Source organism: Ischnura elegans, chromosome 9 (assembly GCF_921293095.1).
Source record: "Ischnura elegans chromosome 9, ioIscEleg1.1, whole genome shotgun sequence".
NCBI lineage: Eukaryota > Metazoa > Arthropoda > Insecta > Odonata > Coenagrionidae > Ischnura > Ischnura elegans.
In genome coordinates, this window is record NC_060254.1 from 102,432,068 (window position 1) to 102,449,692 (window position 17,625).

At 38.7% G+C, this 17,625-nt stretch overlaps 2 protein-coding genes across 2 annotated transcripts; both read left to right on the forward strand.

Annotated features, from left to right (window-relative positions):
- Nucleotides 1-256: 256 nt before the first annotated feature.
- On the forward strand, nucleotides 257-1,998 carry LOC124165427 (larval cuticle protein A3A-like). The gene is made up of 2 exons (XM_046542835.1): nucleotides 257-276; nucleotides 1,349-1,998. The coding sequence occupies exons 1-2, from the start codon at nucleotides 265-267 to the stop codon at nucleotides 1,910-1,912; spliced, it is 576 nt and encodes a 191-aa protein (XP_046398791.1). The 5' UTR covers nucleotides 257-264; the 3' UTR covers nucleotides 1,913-1,998.
- A 13,032-nt stretch (nucleotides 1,999-15,030) lies between these two features.
- On the forward strand, nucleotides 15,031-16,846 carry LOC124165479 (larval cuticle protein A2B-like). Its single transcript, XM_046542909.1, has 2 exons — nucleotides 15,031-15,057; nucleotides 16,259-16,846. Exons 1-2 carry the CDS (start codon nucleotides 15,046-15,048, stop codon nucleotides 16,760-16,762), a joined length of 516 nt encoding a protein of 171 aa, XP_046398865.1. The 5' UTR covers nucleotides 15,031-15,045; the 3' UTR covers nucleotides 16,763-16,846.
- The last annotated feature ends 779 nt before the right edge of the window (nucleotides 16,847-17,625 follow it).

Sequence of the window (17,625 nt, forward strand, 5' to 3'; positions counted from 1 at the left end):
TGAACATTGGTGAGATACGAAGCCATGGAATTGATCGAATATTCGGTAGGAGGACTTCAATATCATTTATCGCGATTAGCGATAAAGAAACCTTAGGGAGAATCTGTGGCAAAACGGGCGGGGCAGAGGATTCGGAGAAGGACATCGGATCACGAGGTCATTTCATCACCGCAGCGCACGGAGGAGGAGAAGGTGCTTGGCCAGAGTATATAAAGAGAGGCGGACCAAAGCTTTTCACCGCAGAGCCCATCAGCCCTCGACAAAATGGCATTCAAGGTGAGTAGAATTCGGCCATCGGTCGCTCTCCCCGTTCGGGGGAACGTGGGTGCCACTCGCAAGACCAGAACGGTCCATACAATCCCGCCATAACGATCTCAACGGGGTCCACACACTACCTCTTGTGATTTTCATTTCATGTTAGGGTTTTTAAACTGTAATAAAACCTTCGAATTCCCTTTGCATTGAGTGAGCAATATTGCTAGTACATTCAAACGATTCTTGGAAAGCAAATTTAAAGGGTCATTGGGTGATAGCTTTAACATTATTCACCCATCTCTCCTTCGCTCTCACTAGAAAATTCAACGTTTGCTCGCATATCCCTACTGTTCGATAATAATTTCAAAAAATTGATATCTCAAACGTTGTAGAAATATATCCGTGTAGTGCTAATATTAGAACAAGTACAAACCTAAGCGAGGAAAATATGTCCTTAAATAATGAAAGTTACATTGGAAAGTAAATAACTAGGTCCAACAGAATTTTTTTCACTTCAGTTTCCCTACTAGAGGAGACTTCAACGCTCGTTGCATTACAGTTAGAACTGAAATAATAATATCTTTATATTTTCATCTTGCATTAACATAGATTATAACTCACAGCGGTGTTAAACATAAGATTCTACAACGCCAACTTGTGCCTATAATTGTAAAGTGCTTTAACACATAAATACCGCTGCGGATCAGTTGCCTTCGACAGTGACAATACCTTCTACTACGAAAATAACTGGCATTCCGAAAATACCCTTCTGCCACTAAGACTGTAAAAACATAAGTAAAATCGTATTTCATAGGATAGCGTCCTCAACCTAAAAACCGAAACCCGAAACTCTTTTAACGCCACTTATAAAAATAGATTTGAAATAAGCATTTATACAACCGCATAATGACTGGCTCAAAATTACCTATTTAAAGAAAAATATTCGACAAAATAACCTACGCTTTGGACCTTCCTAGAATAAACTGTGACGCATAATACGTACGTTCAGATGAGGTCAAGCCTTTGTTGCAATATTAAGAGATAACGAACCTTTCAGCTGAGGATAACGTTGGCATATTTCTGATTCCCACAGTTCGTCGTCTTCGCCGCCCTCGTGGCCGTCGCCCGCGCTGGACTCCTCCCAGCTACCTACTCTGCACCCCTCGCCTACTCCGCACCCCTGGCCTACGCCGCACCCGTCGCCAAGGCCGTCGTCGCCGCACCCGTCGCCAAGGCTGTCGCCGTTGACACCGACTACGACCCCAACCCCCAGTACTCCTACTCCTACGACATCCAGGATGCTCTGACCGGAGACTCCAAGGGACAGACCGAGACCCGCAACGGAGACGTCGTCCAGGGACAGTACAGCCTCATCGAAGCCGACGGAACCCGCCGTGTCGTCGACTACACCGCTGACCCCGTCAACGGATTCAACGCCGTCGTCCACAAGGAGGCCGCCACCGCCGTCGTCAAGGCCGCCCCCGTTGTCAAGACCGTCGCCGCCGCCCCAGCCGTCGCCTACCACGCCGCCCCCGCCGTCGCTTACCACGCTGCCCCCGCTGTGGCTGCCTACCACGCACCCGCCGTGGCTGCCTACCACGCCCCCGCTGTGGCCTACGCCCATGCCCCCGTCGCCTACAAGACCCTCATCCACTAAATTATACAAAAAAACAACAAAAAACTCTTCTAGCAGAGGAGCATATTTATTTGTAATATATATGCAATAAATCCTATTCGCAATAATGGTTGTTCTCACTTCCTGATGGGATTGAAGGAGTCTTCCTCAACGACTGGTACACCCTCTGAAAGGCTAGTCATCGCGACGTAGCCCAAAGCCGTCGCCAAGTGCGTCCAAGTACGTCAACGTCAGCTACGAAAAGGGAATCCCTGGCTTCAAATGGGGAGTAAACTGTCGGACCCTTAAGCATAAAATCCCTGCCATAAGATTATTTTTTCCCAGTCCGAGTCAGTGCCCTCTACTGCCCAATTTTAGAACCCCTTGCTTAATTTAGAATATCACATTGAAAGTAACTAGCATTTAGACTCATGTGCGATAGTCGCCAGGCGATTGCTAGGTTTGAAAAGAGCGTCGCCAACGCAACTCATACAAATATTTGCATTGATATACTTGAGTTCGAGGAAAATTGGGTAATAGCACTAACTCCGAAATAGATCCATAAATCCGGAATTCTACTCTTGAAATCATAAAATTTTCTCAATGGCTAGCTGATGCTACTTCCTTTTTGTACTTAATACCAATCGCAATAAAATTATATGGACCAATCTCAAATACTATGTTTCATAGGAGCAACTTCTATCATTCGGGTATATTATTACTAGGGTACCTAATGCTAGGCACTAAATAAAAAAAAGCAAGGAAGTACGTATTTTATGGCTAGATTATCGATTCCTATTTCTGCCGACCTTTTTTTAAGTTCCCAATGGCTCATGTACGCGAATAAAACATCCAGTTCATTTTCCGAAGAACAGTTTTCGAAAATACGCTCAATATATCCCTAACAACCTTACTTTCTTATTTTAGATTTAAGCATAAACATAATTACGAAAAATAGTGCCCATTAAGATTGATAAATGGCGCCATGGATTAATTACCCAACTAAATAAATGCATAATTAATTTAATAAGATTTGCAATATTTACTCTTTTCAACGAAAATGAACTAAATTAATACAGCCACCAAAAAATCAAATAACTTTACACAGCCCTATTTATGATTTTCGATCAGGCTGACTCATTTACACCAAATAAAATTGAAAAAATTAAAAAATGTTATCATTTTATGATTTTTGAGTCTTTATCTCGGAAAAAGTCTGAATATTATGGATTGGAAATTCTTCGGGTTAATACGCTTGAAAACATTAGATTATAAAATCAGCGATCAAAGCTGTGAAGATGATTTTTCGCGGCGGTTTTTCAGAGGTCGAATCTCACCGACTAGCTTTTAGACGACTACAAAGCGTATCTTCTCAAACTCAATCCCTCTATCGGGCCCACTTTTACTCTTCTCCAGTGTTATAATCAAGCCTCTTGGTTGGACACTTCCGCTTCTAATGTGGATATCATTTTGTTGTGAAAAATTCCCACAACACAATCAACTTAGTGGAGGTCAGATAAAATAGCGCCATATTTATATTGTACGATAAAAATATTCCCATATTGTTGCACCAGGGGTAACAACGTGGGATAGGTACACGCAGAAGTAATGAGGAAATATCAGGTTTCAGATATATTTATATTGTTCAATATCCTTCGATTCTAAAAATTAAAGGTAAGTTTAATAACGAAAAATCGTACAATGGAACAAACAAAACATTCTAACCCGCATTTCAGTAACAACGATAACTCGACTTCGAAATTCATAAAATATTACCCGAAATATTTAAATCTATCATCACGAGAAAGAAAACACACTAAGAAAAATCAAACTTAAAATCCCAGAAGAGCCATGAATGCATGAGGCATAATAAAAAAATACAAAGAATCGCTTCATGAGAAAAAATATTTACAATTGAAAATGAATGCTTTTATTCGTCAAACCACTCATAATTAGTTTCATACCAGTATGAGGAGTATATCATAAAGTAATTACAATGAATTAGGTGATTCATGAAGTAAATATTGAATGAAAAATGGTACTACAGCTAAAACCAGATGCAACGAATAAAGGGATTGTTTTCTTTACTATTGTCACGTAATAAAATATCTATCAGACATTCTGAAAATACCGATAAGCTTTAACGCACTTCTAAAGCATCTCATAACAACAAGACTTTCCTGATTAAAAATATAATGATTGTGAGAACTTGCTTGTAGAGAGTGCCATGCGATGGATTCCGCATTTAATATTCTCGAAAAAAAAGCTGTGATACTCATATAAACCTCTCCATCATTTTCAAATATTGAGGAATTAATAAAAACTTGGTACAAAAATGTTAACACGAGAGGCTTTTATTTTTTTTGCTCGATAAATCGATGTAGTGTAGACTATTAAGCAAATGATACGCAATGCAAAAAAAATTATTTCAAACGCACTCTAGGAAAAAAGGGCAATCCTAAATCTATGTGGAAATCCATCCGTAATCTCGGAATCTTACCTCCTAAAACCAAGAACAATATCTTAAATATCCATCCAGATGTCCTCAATAATCAGTTTGTCAAAAAAGAACCGCAAATATCCCTCGAACCTCATATCCCACCTCCAGCAAATCATAATCAGTTCTTTTCGCATGTCACATCGTCCTCAGTTTTTAGCGCGTGCAAAAAAATCACTTCCAATGCCAAAGGACATGATAACATTCCCATTTCTTGCATTAAGAAGGCTTTACCTGTCATTTTGCCCTCGCTCTTAAATATAATAGACGCCTCACTTCAAACGGCACACTATCCTGCGACCTGGAAGCACTCCCTTATACACCCAATCGCTACATGCCCCCAGCCCTCTACACCTGACGACTTCAGATCGATAGGAATTTTATGTGCTTTTGCCAAGACATTTGAGCGGATTGTATGTCAGTAATTAAGCTCATATATATCCACTGCTAACTTACTAAACCCCTTGCAGTCTGGCTTCCGTGGTCGACATAGCACCCAAACTGCACTCTTAAAAATTACTGAGGACATTCGTGAGGCAGTGGACAAACGCCAGGTGACGATCTTAGTATTATTCGATTTCACCAAGGCTTTCGACTACGTTTGCCATGAATTGCTCCTCCGCAAGCTCAGTACCCTAAATTTCTCAAAGAGTGCTGTTGACTGGTTTAGATTTAGCGGTCGCACTCAAGCAGTAGTGGTCAATAGTAACCTAAGGTCAAACTGGATCCCTAATACCGTGGGGATGGTACAAGCCTCAGTTCTTAGCCCACTTCTTTTTTCTCTCTTTATAAACGACCTCCCTGATGTCCTCATGCATTGCGACTACCATCTATACGCTGACGATTTCCAAATTTATCGCCATTCATCGCCATCCAATATTATAACCTCAATCGCACTTATCAATGAGGATATCGAGAGAATTAACAGTTGGGCGCAGGCCAATCATTTGGTTCTTAATGACAAGAAAACAAAAGCAATAATTATCGGGAGCAACTACTTCTCCCAATTAGACCATGAAAATCTACCAAAAAATGGAATCAGTAGCCACAATATACCTTATGAGGAAACGGTAAAACACCTCGGAGTTATATTTGATCGAACCCTTAGATGGAAGCCTCAACCCCATTATGCGAGGCGTAAATTTTTGGGATCACTGCATCAAATTTTCAGAGCCAGAGAAATACTTACACCCGACATACGAATTTCTTTAGTAAAAACATTAGTCTTCCCTCACCTGGATTATTGTGCAGCCTTATTCTTCAATCTAGGCGACGAAAACAATAATAGACTCCAAGTGGCCATGAATTCAGCTGTAAGATTTATTTACGATTTAAAAAAATGGGACCATATTAGTAACTCCTACAACTGCCTTAACTGGCTTAAGTATAAAGAGCGTCGCACCCTTCTGATAATAACTCTAGCCTTTAGTGTCTTAACGACTGGTTACCCGCCATACCTGTACGAGAAATTCGTAAGAAAATTGAAATACATAATATACCTACCCGTAATCATACAATTGACCTCCATTTTCCAACACATCACACGCCTCATATGATCAAATCATTCATAGTAACCGCCTCACGAATATGGAACTCTCTCCCAGCCCAAATAAGAAGCAGTACAAATATCATTAGGTTTAAACATAGCACATATGGGTTTCTGAAGAATGCCTCCTTAACCTCAAGTTGAATATCTTTTGTTTATATTCATGTTTAGCCTAATTCTTATTAATATTGTTATTGTTATTTTTATTGATACATATGTGAATAAATGGTCAACTAAATTTAGAATCGTGCTAAATCACTGTGTTATCCTAATGTTATGGTTTCTTTAAAAAAATGTTTGTTTGTCATAATTGTCATAATGTATAGTCACCTTAAATTCTTGTATTTAGTATGTTATATCTAATTGCGATTATTTATTTTTTGTAGAAAATATTGTATTGTTTTTTCATGCTCTTGGCGATCTGCACTGATAGCATTTGTCTGTAATTATATTTATTTACTTTTTTACTTATATTTATCTACCAAGATGGAAACGTAGAAAGCTGTACTTTTATTTTCTCAAGGGACCCAGTGCCTACGAAAATAAACGACATTATTATTATTATTAATATTAGTTAAATAAGACATTGCAATATTTACACTGAATTTATTATCGCACGACATGTATCGTTGTTACAAAAACATTTTCAATTCAATGTAATTATTGCGATGTCTTGTTTATCTAACATTACTGAATCACTGACACACTCTTTCATCAACGATTTAAATTCCCCACTTTTACCGATGGGTTTCACGACGGTGAAAGTAAGAGCTTGATCGCTCCTTCGCAATGCCCTCAGTCGATTGCGTCCGCTTCCTATTCTTTTGCGTCAAGGCTATAAAGCAATTCCGTGCGAGCAATCGACACATCGCATAGTATCATAGAGAGCCAATGAAAGGAGGAGGGGAGGAAGTAGAGACTGCAGGGAAAGTGGGGTGAGGGTCAAGGGCTCAGAGATGAGGGCGATTTCCAGGATCACGAAGTAATCCTTTAATGTTTTACCCTCATCAAAATAAGCAGCACGAAATATCTTACACGTCAATCACCTTGCAAAATACACTTTTACGCTCGAATTAAGCTCTTTGAATAGAGAAAACAATTAACTTTTCGTCTATTAATCGGTCATATTCACCTAAAAAATCACGCACGCGCATCATAGCAACAACAATCAAGCATTCACATTATTGAAATCACGTGCAACGAACTGATATTGATATGCAACATCATGTCTCACAGTAAATATACGGTAAGGATTTCGCGCTATAAACCCATTTATTCAGAAACGGTGGGAATGCTTTGGGCTGCACGACTAGCTCCTTTCACTGACCATAAATGACGAAAAGTAATAACTCGCACAAACTAACCAATTATCAAAATTTTATAACTTTCAGCAACAATGCAGCACGCACGTACTTCAGTAAAAAACTAATTCTTCACTACAGTATATGAGTAAAGTATTGGAAAAACAAAAAAGCTTCATCTACCTACCATGAGCAGTGCAGTGCAAGTCAAGGAAGTACCTTCTGAGAAAAAATCGATTATTATTTGTCATCAACCCAACAAAAATGGCATTCTTAAGTATTACAATGAAGTGTAAAGGGTTAACTACACAATGGACCAAAGGCTTTTTCATGCGATACTCCAACAAAAACTAAAGACATTTCCTATTAGCGATCATAGACTTACAATTGGGGAAATTGGTGTCCTTTTATTTTGAGCACCGGGCCACTACGGTAAAATTTCAAATAAATTGTTCTTGATTCCAATCTGGTATTAGGGAAGAGATTCTTTAAACTTGAAAATGCGGCTACCCTAAACGTACAGCTTCGTCAAAACATTTTTCAGGGTTAAGAATAATGAACAGTAACATAACTGGTACACCAGAAAAAAGAAGTTGCAATTACGTGATTAATAAACCCAATAATATGGTGGCAAAATTATTTGTCTCTCACTATTTTCTTTGCCATTAAAAGATTTTTAATATTTTGCAATACGTTTCGCATTCAATTACATTAAACATGAAAATTTCTTGCCCAGTGCCCCAACTAAATAGCTAACATGAAACAATAAACCATTGTAACACAAAAATGGGAACAGTATAAATCCACTTCCTCTCCCAGGGCTACCACCTTATCGTGGTGGAGAGGTTTGAGTGCCCCAATGACCCGGAGAGCTATGCTGGCGGGAGCGTATGCTCCTGGTAGGGCCACCCAAGCCAGACAGGTCGAAGGGTAGGGGACTGACTAAGTGTAGCCCACTGGTCCTCCAGGTTGGGGGTTGTGCGACAGGCCGGTAACCTGCCCATGTAAAACCTTCTTTGACTCATAAGCTTCACAGAGAGCCTCGGAATAGGTTAGGATTCAACAGACGACGACTAGGCAAAAGTAAGGACATGAATACGGGTATAACGGATATATTAAACATAGCCACATGGAATGTACAAGGCTTAGGCAATCACGAGTTAGAACTTAACAACACCCTTAAAGAATACAAAGTGAATATGGCGGTCATCACTGAAACAAAGAAGAAACTCAAAGGGACAAAAGACTTGGAAGATTACGTAATGATATACAGTGGAGTTGATCAGAATAAAAGAGCACGTTGTGGAGTGAGTGTTTTAATAGACAAAAAATGGAAAAATAATATCAGGGAATACACTTTCATAAACGAAAGAATAATAACGGTGCGACTCAAATTTGATAGGGGTTATTTAACAATACTTGGAACATATGCACCTGAAGATGGGAAAAAGGAAGAAACGGAGATTTTCTATGAGCAACTGCAAAAAGAAATAGGGAATTTAAATAACAGGGACTACGTAATAATAGCTGGTGATCTTAACGCTAGAATTGGGAAAGAGCCAATTCCACAATTGATTGGAGTACATGGAGAAGACCATCTGAACCAAAATGGAAGTAAATTACGAGAATTTATAACTTTCAACGAATTAAAAGTAACGAACACATTTTTCAAGAAAAAAGATATCAATAAATTCACCTGGTCAGCCAGGGGTCACCGATCCCTAATTGATTACATAATTGTTAACCGAAAATTAGCCTCGAGGATAACTGATACACATGTATATAGAGGAGCAAATATATGCACCGATCATTTCCTTGTTAAGGAAAAAATACAACTATGGGCAAGGTGGAAGAAGCATAATACGGAAAAGAAACAATGTCAAGTAAAGAAAATCTTCAAAACATACCTTTTGAAAGAGAGTAGTATTCGAAAACTGTACCAACACAGGATTACACAACTGCTCGAACAGATAAAACCAGAACATGACATCAATAAAGAATGGGAAAATCTTAAGAAAGCTATTTTACAAATAGCTAATGAAGTTTTGGGCACCAGAAATAAAAAGAAACGGAAAAGAGGTTTAAAAATCTGGAGCGAAGAAATAGCACAGGCCATCGAAAATAAAAACAAAGCATACAGAGAATACCTACAGAGAAAAACAGAGGAAACGAAAGAAAAATATCACAGAGTCAGAAACCGCACGAAAGCAATAATAAGGAATGCACATATGATATCATGGGATAGATTTATAAGTGGAGTAGAGGATGATATTCATGGTAGGCAAGAAATAGCATATAAACTGATGAAACAACTCAACAAATCAGAGAAAGATACTGCCCAACTAAATGTTATACCGAAGGAAGAATGGATAGAACACTATAGGAGATTATGGTATGATCCAACATTAGATGATACGATCAACAATCCAGAGGAAACAATAGGAGTAGACCCTATTGATTTGAAAGAACTAGAATGTGCTCTGAATAAGACAAAAAATAGGAAAGCTGCTGGCATAGATTGAATTGAATCAGAGCTGATAAAATATGGAGGTACATCCCTACAAATAAGAATCCTCCATCTATACAACATGTGTTGGAAAAAGCTTGAAATTCCAAAGGATTGGAATGTGGCGAAGGTTGTTTCATTGTTTAAAAAAGGAAAAAGAAATAATCCAGAGAATTACAGAGGTATAAGCCTACTAAATACTGCATACAAAATTTACAGTAGAATAATAAATACTAGACTACAAGCTATCTCTGATGCCATTTTATTAGAAGAACAGGCAGGATTTAGGAAGGGAAGATCTTGCATCGACGATGTTTTTACTTTAAAACAAATAATTCAAAAACGAAGAGAGTTCAATCTGGAAACGCATCTGGCATTCATAGATTTTGAAAAAGCATTCGATCGTGTAAATAGAGAAATGTTATGGTCAGTTATGCAGAAAAGAGGGTTTCCTAGACATCTGATAAAAGCTTCCCAGAGTCTATACAGAGACACCAGAATTGTAATTGACACAGGGAAACAGATCACCCAAGAAATTATCATTAACCGAGGAGTTAGACAGGGTTGCAGCCTATCCCCAACCTTGTTTAATCTATACATAGATGACGTTCTAAGAATGTGGAAAGAGAATAATGTATCACCAGGCATAGAAATAGGACCATCTCAATACTTAAATACGATGCTGTTTGCTGACGATCAGGTTATAATACAAGATAAAGAGGACAAACTCCAGATGGCAGTACACAGACTACACGAGTTGAGCAAGCTATACAACCTGAGAATTTCAAAAAACAAAACAAAGACTATGGCATTTTTAGGAAGCAACCCGATAAGAACAAAAATTGTTATTGAGGATCAAGTCCTGGAGCAAGTGTCGCACTTCCAGTACTTAGGATGCGACATAACATATGACGAGGAAAAAGATATTATAAATAAGGTTAACACTTTCCAGAGAATATGTGGCACTATCAGAAGAACTCTAAAGAACAAAACAAGAAAAGAAACACAAATAAAATTTTACAAAGTGATGGCAGTCCCTACTGTACTCTACGGATCAGAATGTTGGGTAACAAAAAAGAAGGAATTAAGGCAGATAGAATCGTCTGAAATGAAATTTTTAAGATCAGTTAAAGGTTGCACAATATTGGATAAAATAAGAAACACTCAAATAAGAGATGAACTGGGTGTCCAAGCAGTCACTGACAAATTAAAAGAATACAAACATAGATGGAAAGAACATTTGCTTCGAATGCCAAATGAAAGAATTCCAAAGCAAGCAATGGAATATCAACCATTTGGCAAGAGAAGTATAGGAAGACCAAGGAAAAGATGGTGATGTGGAGCCGGAACAGGCTTAGTAGCCTAATCCTGGAAGGAAGAAGAAGAAAGATAAATCCACTTTCCTGCAACTTATTTTTACAGAAACTAATGAAGAAGTAAATTTGATTCAATTAGAAAATGCACAAAGGAATAAAAGGTCACTCTGATCATCCAAAGCTACTCTTGGGTTCATTTTACTTCCCTTCCATGATCGAACATTTACACACAGGGGTGAATTAGTTAGAGATAAATAATAATTCCTAGTCCTCCAAACACAAAAATGCAGTGAATCCGACATGAAGGCCAAACATTTTTTTGGCCATCTTTCCCCTGTCTGAACCAAATACATCATGAACAATAATAGGTAAAATAGTAATTTTAAATGTCAATTTTCCACCCAATTGTATGCAGAGCCATTTCTTGGCCACACATTCCATCAGGCGAACGCCAGCATAATTCAACCATTCTCACTTTCTCTTACACTCAGTTGTAAAAATAACCGCAGCTTTTCGCCGCTCCAACTACATACGATTTGAGTTAAAAATGAATCGAAATAAAGAAATGAAAATCATAAATTATGATCAATAACTAAATAAAAGATAAGCAGATTATCAAATGAAAGGCATCATACTGCCCTTACTTCGGATTATTAATAGCATATTCTTGTGAAACCTGAGGTTTGAATAGATTCGGAGCAAGTTTAACGAAAAAAAATAAAGATGTAAATGGTAGTACTACAACGGTAACTATGAAAACTATGCTATTTCAGTAATTTCAACTATATTCAGGGGGATTTTTAATTGAAGATAGCAAAAGATATCACTTTTGGAGCAAGTTTAACGAAAAAAATAAAGATGTAAATGGTAGTACTAAAACGGTAACTATGAAAACTATGCTATTTCAGTAATTTCAACTATATTAAGGGCGATTTTTAATAGACGATAGCAAAAGATATCACTTGGCCACCACATTTTTTAAAGCAACAAATAGGAAAGAAAACCTCAAGTATCTGTTTTAAATACTTTGAAACGTAAACCCATCGAAAAAATCCACCATAAAATAAATTCACGCTGCACAATCATTTCAACGACAAAATTCGTTTTAAATAAAACTAAACAAGAAAAGCAACTTATGATTTTCGAAAAAAAGAGATGACAAGCATTTATTTCGGCAGTAAATGAGGAGGAAAACTTTAAACTGAAAAAATACTGGCATTAAAAACGAGGTTTAAATTAAATATAAATATAAAGCGATTACATTCATCAAATAATGAAAAGTGGTTGTGAGCGGATTCTAAAAACGCTTCGTCGGAAACAGGATTAGCTCCCTCCACCCACCTAAGAGTTCAGAGAGAAAACAGAGACTGTTTAAGACCATAGGTGCTCAATGGGGCACAGACTATTGAAGCTGATTACACCCCGTGCCCTCTTACATCAGCACAAAGCAAGGTAATTTCACAACTGTATTCAGGAACTACCTTCTCCATCGAATATTTCCATACTCTTTTTTATGCAACGATTTCGGATGCTGCTTGAGACACCCACCTCTGAATGTAGGTCACGATAAATATTCGAAGAGAAATATTTGGAGCGCCATTTAATCGGCAGCGCGCGCCAAAAACGAATCTAGGTCAAAGTCAGAACTATTCCCTAATCTACTCCTATCGACCTTCGCAAACGATCTAACGTCAAGATTAGGTAAAGGATTAGCATTTTGCGATTGAATTCAATGTGAAAACAGCCAATTAAGCATCAACGATACGTTCAATACTTTTCTACAACATTTTGGGGCGACAGAACTGAAGGATAGTATTAACATTCGAGACAGAAAATTTTCAAGACGTTTGACAAGAATTGAATCTCGCAGTCACGTGATTTGAGGATATAAATGGATTAGGAGCAAGTTTAACGAAAAAACATTAAATATGTAAATGATAGTAATATGACAGTAATTATGAAAGCTATGCCATTCCTGTATATAACAGAAGATTCACATACTGATAATATATTTGACATCGCACAAAGGAAAAGATGTAAGTGAAAGAGTTTTGTAGAATTATACAATGAAATTTCTTAAAATACATTCGAAAAAGGAAAAGGATCACATCAAAATTTTCGAGGTAAGCGTTAGAATTGCTACTAACTGATTGCTAGATTACTTAATCGCAGTTCGGCAGCATACTTGCTACATGAAATGGACCTCACATTGTAGAAATGGGATTTAAGCGATGAGTTCGAACACGCGCAACAATGGCATAACCTTTCCCAACAAAAACACATTAATTCTTCCGTCGATTCTACCATTTACAAAAGTTGATGTCACATGAGTTATCTATACAAGGACCTAAAATTGAAAATTACAGAATGAAGTAATTTCCGAAGCGTTTGGGCCTTAAACCCTGAATTACACGCAATTATCATGAAATCATTTAAATTGACAAAAATATTCCATGTTTATCACCTCTGCCTATTGCACCACATTTTTACCGGCTTGATAATGACTTAATTTTCAGTATATGTCCCCCAAATTAAGGTGAGGACTAATCCACAATTTGATGGCACGGAAGCAAAAAAAACTTGATAAATAAGTCACCCAACATTGGGTAGAATCTTGAAGAAACTATACGAACAATCACACCAGAGAAATCTCGGAAGGTGTAATATAGTGAAAATTATTTATCATAGGTTAAAGAGTGAATGCAGCACTTGAAAAACTCTGATATATAACAGTGCTGCTCTTCATACCATTTTCGAACGCCTAAAGCTAATATGTATAACTTTCTTTACAACAAATCATCAGTAACGATTACATGAAAATAATTTTAAACCTGTTTCTCACTGGTAATATAGCGACGCAATTTTTGATGATCAACTTTCAGGGTCAAATCAGGACATTATGCCATAATTCCTCAAACATATTATTATTATTTAAAAATATATTTTCACAGCATTTTTGCTGGTTTTAGGCGAGGCACGGGTATCACCAAGTACTCTCGTCTCTTTACTCTGTTTTGAAAAATTTTCAGACAATCCGGCAAGTATTTAAAATTGCTGCTTTTTGTATTGTAATAAACAAGTTTTTCGGCAGTCCAATAGTTTGAAGACCTTGATGGAGTGAATGAGGCACTACTCCGTGCTCCCTTGCATCAGCACAAAGCAAGGTAATTTCACAACTGTATTCAGGAACTACCTTATTATTATTAAATGGTTACAAGTAGGCCATTAGCCTGGTGGTAACATGTACATATGATGCAAAAACATTAGAAAGCATTATAAGAAGCCCTTAGTCCCTAAAAATATGTAAATTTTTCGTGAAGGGCTCAAATAGTTTTGCTGGTAGGTCGTTCCAGTCCCTTATGGTCCTATTCATTTAAGGAGACCTGCTTTGCACTTGTCCTTTGTGTTCGGCACTTTATCTTGAGCTGGTGATCATTTTTTCCAACAAAGCTGGGTTTTGAAATGTCCTTCCCAAATTCTTTCCATGCTTTTTCCCCACTCATTATTCTAAACATGCCACATAGCCTGCTCCTTATCCTCCTCTCTTGTAAACCCTCCCACCTTAGAACTCTGAGGAAGTGCACGGCCTAGCTAGAATGCAGGTTCAATTTTTACACCTAAAGATTTCAAATGAAGAAGCAAAATAGGCACTTCGTGATAATTCCTGGAGGGAATCGCAAGTTGCCAAACGATCACATCCCTCATTCCTTTACCTAAAAAAGAAAACGTCCCAAACTCCAGATATCAGCTGAGGGGAGAAATTCCAGCCGGGAGCTTCGGGAAAGTGATCTTGAAATTGGGATCAATCGTTGCATAAGGGGAGGGGGTGAGGTCGCAAGCCAGGGTCCAAAGCCATGGGCGTTACGCCACGGTCGGACATCGTGTGGGTGGAGGGGAGGGGGTGTGGTCAGGGGGGTGGGGGGAGAGGACTTATGACTCGGAACGAGGAGTATATAAGCCTGATGTCCGAGCTTCTCGACACAGAGCACATCAGCCCACTCGCAACACAATGGCATTCAAGGTGAGTCCACTTGGGATACCACGGTGTGAGCGCCCTGCGCCACTGTGTTATGGAGTCGAAAATACCGACTGCGCGACCGTTCATAGGAGGCTAGCCAAATGGATATCTCAATTCTATTCTTCTCGGGCCTTCGACAGACTAAGGATCTCTATTTACGCTCAAGTATCGATGACTGAGTGGCTCATAACCTCCAAGGATATAAAACCTGACACGGATGAGTTAGTTGGTCGTCGAAACATCGACACAGATAGACTAGATTTGCCCAGCAGGAGACCCGATAAAAATTTACAAATCTAATACGGCAGATAAGAGGAAACGATAGTTAAAGTTAAAAAAAACTGTTTTTTAGGAAGGTGGACTTGAGATACCTTTATTTTTCGGATATTGGGTATTTTCACTTTGATATTCCACACAATAGAGTCTTCCAACCCTTATTACAATTCACAGATTAAACAGATTCACAGATTTATTAGATTTCACAGATTTCTATCACCATAGAAATTATTCAGCTTTCAGTACGTAAAATTTGCGTGCAACAAAATTTCACTCCAAAGAATGAGAAGGCTCAAAATTATTTTTAAAAAGAGTTCTTAAAATAATTTTTTGGAAACGGATTTATAATTTCAACTTAACATTTTCTCCAATCTTTCCAATAATTAATACTAACTATTATTTAGAGAAATTGAATTGAAAACATGGTAATTCTTATGATTCAGCAATCCAAAGGAATTGTTTCAGGCATTATTGCAAATAATATCCTCTCTACATTCTCATCGGGTCGATAAATAGAACAAATGAATTGGATTTATATTCCCGCGGTAAACGTTAAAATACATTTCAATAATCATTATTTTGCAACCAAGAAAAGGACAGCTATTTCAGCGAGTTCATTATTACCTTAAGTGATACCATTATTCAAAACTCATGTTACCAGAGAACCCTAAATTAGACATCAGAGGCACCACAAAAAATACTTTAAAACATATCTCAAGTATTCGTACATTGCAGTCCAAGTTCCAATGTCAATCAATTTCACTTTGGATTCAATCGCTCATAAATCACGAAGAATCAGAGAAGCCAAATTCCTCTCAATATTTATAATTTCACACATGAGGGAGGCGGGATAATCAATAAGGAGGATCCTTTAGCCAGTGCACCCCAATATTGCGTGGTGTAATTAATGTATTTCTGATTCCCACAGTTCGTCGTCTTCGCCGCCCTCGTGGCCGTCGCCCGCGCTGGACTCGTCCCAGCTACCTACTCCGCACCCCTGGCCTACGCCGCACCCGTCGCCAAGGCTGTCGCCGTTGACACCGACTTCGACCCCAACCCCCAGTACTCCTACTCCTACGACATCCAGGATGCTCTGACCGGAGACTCCAAGGGACAGACCGAGACCCGCAACGGAGACGTCGTCCAGGGACAGTACAGCCTCATCGAAGCCGACGGAACCCGCCGTATCGTCGACTACACTGCTGACCCCGTCAACGGATTCAACGCCGTTGTCCGCAAGGAGGGAGCCGCTGTCGTCAAGGCCGCCGTTGCCGCACCCGTCGCCGTCAAGACTGTCGCTGCTGCACCCGCTGTCGCTTACCACGCCGCCCCTGCCTTCGCTTACCACGCTGCCCCCGCCGTGGCTGCCTACCACGCCCCCGCTGTGGCCTACGCTCAGGCCCCCGTCGCCTACAAGACCTTCGTCCACTAAGCCGTTCCCAAACCATGGATCCCCCTTCATCGTCAAGATGAAGTGTAATTTATTTGTATCATAAAATAAAAGCCTCAAAGAATGCAATAATTATTGCCTCTTTCTCGCTCATTCACCATTTTTCAGTGACAAGGTAGAAATGGGATACATTGGGTACAATCTAGACGATATTCTCACCGGTTTCATACCAGATCATTTCCTCCGGGGCAGACGTCTTTTAGTCCAATTTATAATCTATAATCCTTAAGAATTGAATGAACTAACGCATAGATATTATGGTTGCGCCGAACTGCTTATGAATAGCCTCTCGAATTGACCCAATATCTACATTCGCGAGCGCTCGATATTCGGTGGTGTTTTTTTCAATGATTTTGGACGGTGTTCTTTCCCTGGAGGTATCAGAAACTGAGTATTGCGTGTTAATCGGAATGATTCTCAAGCCTTGTTTTCTGATGCGTGGATCATAACAGGAGCACCGACTGGATGATGTGAGATTAATAAAAGGTAAAGGCGTTGGTAAAACTAAGTTGAATATTACAAACTCAATTCTGGGAGCATTGACTTTTTTAACACACATCCTCTACCACTCTTCGGAAAAACGAAGGAGGGATATGTGCCAATACAAAATGTGAAGTCAATGGCAATTTCAAAAGTCAATGACTCACGAAGAGTAATAGTAATAGATTGGAAGATTTTGAAACCGGATGCTTCAGTACGGATGAGAAAGTTTAAGAGAATCCATATTTCAAGAAAAGTCGAAGAAAAAGTGCATAAAAGAAGACGTTCATGTGGATACCAAATGTGGAGAGAGAACGGGAAACCTGGCGTATTTTCAAACAAGACAAAGGGTCTAATGAAGACAA